This window comes from Camellia sinensis, chromosome 5 (assembly GCF_055761805.1).
Source record: "Camellia sinensis isolate YWXY chromosome 5, ASM5576180v1, whole genome shotgun sequence".
Lineage (NCBI taxonomy): Eukaryota > Viridiplantae > Streptophyta > Magnoliopsida > Ericales > Theaceae > Camellia > Camellia sinensis.
Genome location: NC_138965.1, coordinates 207,078,519 through 207,086,319, shown reverse-complemented (window position 1 = coordinate 207,086,319; position 7,801 = coordinate 207,078,519). Strand labels below are relative to the sequence as shown.

The 7,801-nt window shown below is 31.5% G+C and overlaps 1 protein-coding gene across 1 annotated transcript; it reads left to right on the top strand.

Annotated features, from left to right (window-relative positions):
* The first annotated feature begins 646 nt into the window (after nt 1-646).
* On the top strand, nt 647-1,632 carry LOC114286748 (uncharacterized). The gene is made up of 2 exons (XM_028229973.2): nt 647-1,045; nt 1,249-1,632. Exons 1-2 carry the CDS (start codon nt 647-649, stop codon nt 1,630-1,632), a joined length of 783 nt encoding a protein of 260 aa, XP_028085774.2.
* The last annotated feature ends 6,169 nt before the right edge of the window (nt 1,633-7,801 follow it).

Genomic DNA, 7,801 nt, shown 5'->3' with positions numbered 1-7,801 from the left:
CGACTCAAGGTGCTTTTATGCAAGGTAGATAGATTCTATATGTGGTTCTGGTGGCGAATGAAGTGGTTGAGGAGTGTAGAAAGTCTGAAAAGAGAAGTTTGTGTTTAAGGCAGATTTTGAGAAAGCGTATGATCATGTAGATTGGTATTTTTTGGATTTTGTGACGGATAGGAAAGGGTATGATGAGAGATGGAGGGATTAAGGGATGTTTGGCGTCTTGTAATATGTCGGTGATAGTCAATAGTAAACCAGGGCAGACTTTTAAGGCATCTCGAGGGTTGAGACAAGGCGATCCTTTATCTCATTTTCTCTTTATCATGGTAGCGAACGTGTTAGGCATGATGGTGGAGAGGGCTAAAGAGGTTGGTCTGTTTGAAGGCTTACAGGTCGGTAGAGATAAGATTAGTGTGACACATTTGCAATTTGCGGATGACACTATTTTTTTCTTTAAAGGGGACGAGAGCCAAATGGTGAATCTCTGTTCGGTGGTTAGGCTTTTTGGGGTGCTCTTTGGTCTCAAGGTAAATTTAGAGAACAGTAGGGTTGCGGGTATTAATGTTGATTCAAAGAGTGGCTGAGTTACTTGGGTGTGGTGTAGGGACATTTCTGATGAAGCGTTTGGGGCTTCTGTTGGGAGGTAAACCCAATGGGTGAAGTGTTTTGGAATCCGATTGTGGAAAAGATAAGAAAGAGGTTAGAAGGGTGGAATAGGGCTTTACTATCTCGTAAGGGTAGGTACACTCTGGTTAAGACAGTGCTTAGTGGAATTCCAATTTATTTCATGTCTGTGTTTAAGATTCCAGTCAAGGTAGCAAAATCTATTGAAAAGTCAATGAGGGATTTTCTATGGGAAGGGAAAGATGAGAAAAGGAAGGATCATTTGGTGAACTGGGAAACGGTGTCCTTATCCAAGGAGAAGGGGGTTTTGGCCATTGGTAAAATAGTGGCTAGAAACATGGCTTTGCTGGGCAAGTGGTTATGGCGATTCCCCAATGAGTGTGGTTCATTGTGGCATGCGGTTATTAAAAGTAAATATGGGATTCAGGTTAATAGCAGGGACACTCTCAGGTGGTCTCGACGGGTAGCGGGCATGCTCCTTGAAAGTCCATTTTTCAGATTTATCCAGTTTTGTCCCGATTCATTTCTGTGAGGGTGGGTAATAGGGAAATGGTCAAATTTTGGGAGGATGTTTGGGTAGGCTTGACGTCTTTGGCTGAGTACTATCTACTTCTGTATGTCGTTTTGCAGTGTCATAATTGTTCTGTTGCGTCTGTGGCGGGTTCTTTGGTGGTTCTTTTACCTTGGAATTTTAATTTCCATCGGAATCTCCTTGACAAGGAAGTTTCGGAATTGATTTCTCTTTTGTCAAGGCTCGAAAATGTTTCTTTGTCTCCAATGTTAAAGGATAGGTTGGTTTGGAATATTCATTCGTCGGATTCTTTTACTTGTAAGTCCTTTCTTGATAAAATCATTGATACTTCTCATTTTTCTCAGTTTCTATTTCATAATAAGATTTGGAAGGCATGTACTTCTTTCAAGGTGAAAGTGTACATGTGGATCTTGGTTCATGGGGGCACTCTGACAAATGATTCATTGCAAAAGAAGAGACGTTCGCGGTATCTTAATTCTTAATGGTGCATCATGTATTGTAAAAGTAGATAATCTCCGGATCATCTTTTTTTGCATTATTCGGTGGCTAGGTGGTTATGGCATAGGGTGTTTGGATAGGGTAGTGTGATGTGGGTGGCCCCAAAAGGATGTGTTCAAATGTTATTATTTAATTTTCAAGTTTTTGGAAGGTCGAAGAGGGCTAAAGTACTTTGGAGTGTTGTCGTCTTTGCAATTTTCTGGGTTGTTTGGTTGGAAAGAAATGCTCATGTTTTCAAAGGAGTTGCTCGGGATATAGACTACTTATGAGATAGGGTGAGATACTTGGTGTCTTTTTGGGCCTCGGCGAGCTCAGTATTCCGAGGAATTTCTCTTTTTTTGCTTGCTACCGATTAGGTGTCAGTTTGTTTAGTGTAGTAGTTTTTTGAGTTTGGTATTTTTGTATTTTTGTATTTTATTTTCTCTTTTTGGTTTTTTTTCATTTCTCTTGTAAGAGGGTGCCTTATCCTCTTTTTTCTTGGCCTTGAGCCTTAATAAATCTTTGTTTGTTGCAGATCAAAAAAAAAAAAAAGCTGCAATTGTGCATGCATCAGCTTCAACTAACTTGGACGGTCAATATTTGTTTAGGTAAGGGGAGATTTATGTATAGATTCTTATAAGTAGATTTATTATTTAATAGGTTAAAGAATTAATGACATTTTTAATCAAACACTATTGTGGAGGGTGATTTTGGGATACCCTTTTACTCCAAATAAGTCATTGGAAGATCCTTATTCTGTTATCTGAAATAGAAAAATACTCCGGTCAAGGGTGTCGGAATTAGTATTCCGACGAGCAAGTTAATCTTCTTTGAAAGAGAAAGAAGTGTTTGAATTTCTTTTAGTGCAGGTTTTTAAGATGTACATTCTTCTTCACCCTTACTTTCATTTTATAGTCACTCTTCATAAACTTTTTCTCCTGTAACTTAATCTTTCATCATTGCTATGTTAGAGTCCATTTCCCTGCTATACTTCTTAGAAAAGGACAGACTAGACCCACTTAAAGTGGGTTGCCATGCCAACTTATCCAATATATTTGCCCTAGACAAGGACAGATTGGACCCACTTAAAGTGGGTTGCCATGCCAACTTACCCAATATACTTGCCCTAGACGTATGACCTAGGTAACCTTAACTTGGCATTCTGCAACCCATTTAAATTTACTTGGCAATGACTTGTTTGAGCCCAATGGGCCTTGGCTAAATATGTTCCATTACAGATGGGCTTGGATATGCCCTGTTTGTCGATTAGCAATTTCATTTATTTGGCTCCCACAACTATTAAAAAACGTTACTAATTATTAATTTTCAGCGATAGTTTGAAAATTGTTACAAAAAATGTCACTTAATAAATGTTTTAGCGACAATTTAAAAAAAATCACAAAAAAAATCACTAATTTTCAACTTTCAACAATAGTACGAAAAAAATTTCACAGAAAAACGTCACTAATTGTAAATTTTAACGATAATTTATAAAAATTGTGACAAAAAAAAACTCACTAATTGTCAATTTTTAGCGACATGCAAAAAAGCGTCACAAAAAATTATTTTAGCGATGATTTTACTGAGACTTATTTTCAATATGACTTGATGAGAATTAAGTACAACTATTAGAACTTATTGATAAGTTACTCTTTAAGAGGATAATGGGTCAATCCCTTCCTCTTTCTTCTTCTTCTTCTTTTTTATTTTTATTTTTATTTTCAAATTATTTTGATACATATCGTTCTGTTATCAAATGATTTTCTCTCGAGTCCTCTCAAGTCTCACCACATAAGTATTTCCAGAGTCCTAATTGATATCCCGTTGTCTGCTATTTTATTTTATTGTTTTATTATTTTATATTTTTCTGTTAGATATATTTTTCTTGCATCTAAGATTTATAAAATTCATCCTATCTAAAAAAAAATAAATAAAGATTTATAAAATTCATGTCCACTTGCTAGATTAGGGTACATTAAAATCCAAGTCTAAATTATTTTAGAGTTCTACTGTTCCTTAGATGTTGGTTAATAATATCAGAAAAGTTAGAATTCATCTTGATTTTTTTCTTTTTTGATCGGGATCTAATACTCACATTTTTTCATACGCTTTTGATATATTTTAATATTTTAATTGTGCACAAATTATATTTTTAATTATAAAATTTAAGAATATTATATTAAACAAAATCAACAATCAAAACTGTTTATTTTTTAGGTATTTGTGGGTAAGTCATGCATAAAAAAAAAATCAAATTGATTCAATAATTATAAACACATGATTTATTATATTTATCTATAAAAAAATTGCAAACAAGTAAGACAGTCATAAAATAATTAAACTACAGATAAAAAAAATTTTAGTACAATTTTTTTTGACACACAAGAAAGACTAATACTAAACGCAGGCATAGACTTACAATACATACATACACATAAGACTTGCACTAATATGAAAATAAATTTATATCTCCACTAACTGTTCCATTGAAATGCATTTTCTCAAAAATATATATATATAAAAATGAATAATTTTTTTAAAGTCACACTTATTGTTCATTTTTTTGCATGCAAATATAATATATTTATAATTATCGGATCTAATTAATTATTGTTTTTGGAAAGAGAGTTGGGCTAAAATAGCTCACTAAAAGACAAAATAAACTAAAATAGTCAACAAAATAAAATATCACATCCAACCTATAATCATTTCTTTTTCTTTCACAACTGTCAAATCAACTATAAAAAAAAAAAAAAGCCAATTAACTTCTCAAATATAATTATTTTAATCAAGTTAAAATAGTTAAAAAGACAACTAAAATACCTAATTTCCCAAATAAGACCAAAATAAATCTTGAAAGTGAGACTTTTTTGGACCGAAGAAAAGTTGTTTTATTTGGATTATCTTTAGGGCCATTGTATTTATACTAAAAAATTATCTCAATATGCTCAACTCAAATTTTAAAATTTTAATTCCTGTTATATTCTAATGTAAATTTACTAATAAAAACAACACATATTAAACCTTAAAAAAAATTATTATTTTTATACATATTCTTCATATTCAATTCTCTTCTTCTTTTCAAAGTTTCAATTATTTTCTCTTTTTCTTCTTTTTCACTCCAAAACTCCAATCCATCCTACCAAAACTCATCATTATCATTAGCATCATTGTTTTTTATTATATTGTTATATGCAAATGAAAAAAAGTTTGAGTAAAATCAAACAATGAATGAGAGTAATAATCAAAATAATTTTTTGAAGTAACCCATTAAAAAGGAGATAAGTATTCACATAAATATTAAAGTACAATTATTGATTTTTGTATTTTTTTACATAAAAGCGAATATTCTACCTGTTTTTAATCATTATTGTTCAAAATTTCAGAACCAAACAAATTCACTTTGTTTGGTTTTGGAAGTTCGATTGCAAAATTCACTCTCTCATTCTCGTTCATCATTCTCCTTCGCCGGTGCCGAGTTTTCAGGTCGTGTTTTCAGTATATACGTGAATAAAAGGGCAAAAAAAAATCATAAGTATTTTGAATTTCTTAATTTGTTTTATTTTGAGGTATCTCAAAAGGGTAAGATAGAGAAGAAGAAGAAGAAGAAGAAGAAGATATATTGAGAATAAGTTATAATTTTAAATAATTTAATAGAATGTACTGAAAAATTAAATTCATTTAAATATTTTTTGAAAGTAAATTAAATTCCTCTTTATCTTTGAGAGTAAGCCTTAAGCCCGATAAGGGTTGGGCTTGGGCCGCCCATGTATCTGTAGAGGCCTCATCAGTAAGAGGTCTCTTCCATGATGGGACAAGAGAAACTATTGTAAATAATAAAAAAAAATTGTACAAAATATTAATACAGAATTATATATTATAAATATTAGTTTTACAATTTTCAAGAAAAAACATATCAATTTTTTGCTTAAAATTTCAAAATATTATTATCATATATTTTTTGCTATAAATTATGTATAATTTTTTTGGGGATAATTACATTTTACCCCTATGATTTTGCGCATTTACACATTATCTCATTGATTTTTATAAATGTAATCATAGATCCCTGTGGTTTTAAGTAATGTGCAAAAATGACGAGATCTGATAGACTTAACAATGCATGGGGCAGACATGCCAGAGAAGCATACTTGCACGGAATTAAGGGTTTTGGCGCCAAATTTGAAGTTTTGAAGATCTCATCCTCCCAAAGTTCCAACTATGGTATGAAATAGAAAATTAAACAGTGTGGTCAAATATAAACATAATAAAAAAATTAATGGGAATCAAAATATAAAACGTAAAATCACATATTAACAATTTTATGATTTTTTTTTATTTGAAAATTTATTTTTTTAACCAAAACTAAACAAATTTTTTTCTTTGAACTTTTTTAGTTAAAAAATTGCTTTTTCGAGATTACCAATTAGTAATAGTTACTTTCATCCCAGGATTTTCCAAGAAAATCATTATATATATACAATACAAATAGTTATATATATATATGAAGAGAGAGAGAGAGAGAGATTGATTGGTTTAGTGATGGTATATATCTTTGCCTCCAACTTTGTCTCATCCGCCACCACCATCACTGTCGTACCTCCATCCTATATGGTGACATCCTCCTTTTCCCTCTTCCATTGGTCTTCAATGATGGTCATTCCATATCCACTCATATCTCTCTATCGTGTGTTCTTTCTCCATTATCATCTCTCTCTCTCTCTCTCTCTCTTTCTCGTGTTCCTTCGCCGACGGTGTCATCGGTGTCATCACCAAGCTCTCGCCGCCACCGTCTCGATTATATCATATGTTCAGATCTGTGTATATATCTTTGTCAAACTTTGAGAACAATTTTTACATCATACAATCTGAAGTTTCTTAGATCTGTTTGTATATCTTTGTCAAATCTCTCTCTCTCTAGTTTTATACACACAGGTTTCAAAAATAGATCTGATAATTCACAATTTGAAGATTCCACCATCGGAGACGATGGTTTGGTCTCCTGACAGAGATTGGTTTGCAGTGATAGTGCTAGTTCCGAAACAGAGATGGGTGTTGAAAGAGAAATAGAGAAAGAGAAATAGAGAAAGAGAACAACAGAGAGAAACACTCGTGGATTGTTTCTCATAACTCTCTCTCTCTTTGAAAATCGTAATCAAGCAACTAAAGGGATTGTAGCATGTAAACACTATAAATATTTAAGGGTATTATAATTTTTTCATTAATTCTATTACGTCCCGTCACTTTTGCATATTACCCAAAATCACAGGAGGTTTATGAGTACATTTATAAAAGTTAGAGAGGTAATGTGTAAACTCACGAAACCACAGGAGGTAAAATGTAATTATCTCAATTTTTTTTTTGGTATGAATAGACATTTTTTTAAGAGTAAAGTGGCTTAACTTTTCCTTTTTTATATATTAATTTCTATAGTAGTTGAAAAAAATCATTTTTAATAAGGAAAATTGAAGAAAAATATGAGAAGGAGAAAATTTCACAAGACAAATTGAAAAGGGATTTTGTAACTAATGACTATTTTTATTTACCAAATCAATTTTCAATTTTTAAAAAAAAAAAAAATTAAAGGAAGAAAAAAAAACTGAAATCGAAACCAAACAGGACAATTGATTTTACATGGGTTGGACCCTTCAACACATTTTTTATTTAATTACAATATTTTATAGGATATTTAGTTTAACATTCCTATTCAATTTTTAATAATGAAAAATATCCACAATAAATATATTTTTTTAGCCTAAGGTTCCTCCATATGTCACACCCATTCTCTAGGGGTGAGCATGGTCTGAGTTAGACCGAATTGGAGTAAAATCAGGACCAATCCGTTATTTACGAATTTTAAAAAATTGGAACCAATCCAATCCGTTTAAATTGTGGAACTAATCCGAACTAATTCATTTAAACACGGATTGGATCGGTTTAGGATTACGGATTTACATAATTAAATAACGAAAAATATATATATATATATATATATATAACACTTTAATTTCATAAAAATATAAATATAACACCATATTAGTTTCACAATAGCAACATGTCTTTTCGTAATAGCGACAAACTGTTCTAAAATTTAAACAACCATAAGAAAATTAGTTTCACCATAAGTATTTAGACCATTATAAATTAACACTAAAAACTAGCCAACAAAAGTAA

Coding starts and splice junctions, on each gene's coding strand:
- LOC114286748 (XM_028229973.2), top strand. CDS start 647: ATGGGTGAAGTGTTTTGGAATCCGATTGTGGAAAAGATAAGAAAGAGG. Junction 1,046..1,248: donor AAAGTAAATATGGGATTCAG/GTTAATAGCAGG, acceptor GTCGTTTTGCAG/TGTCATAATTGTTCTGTTGC.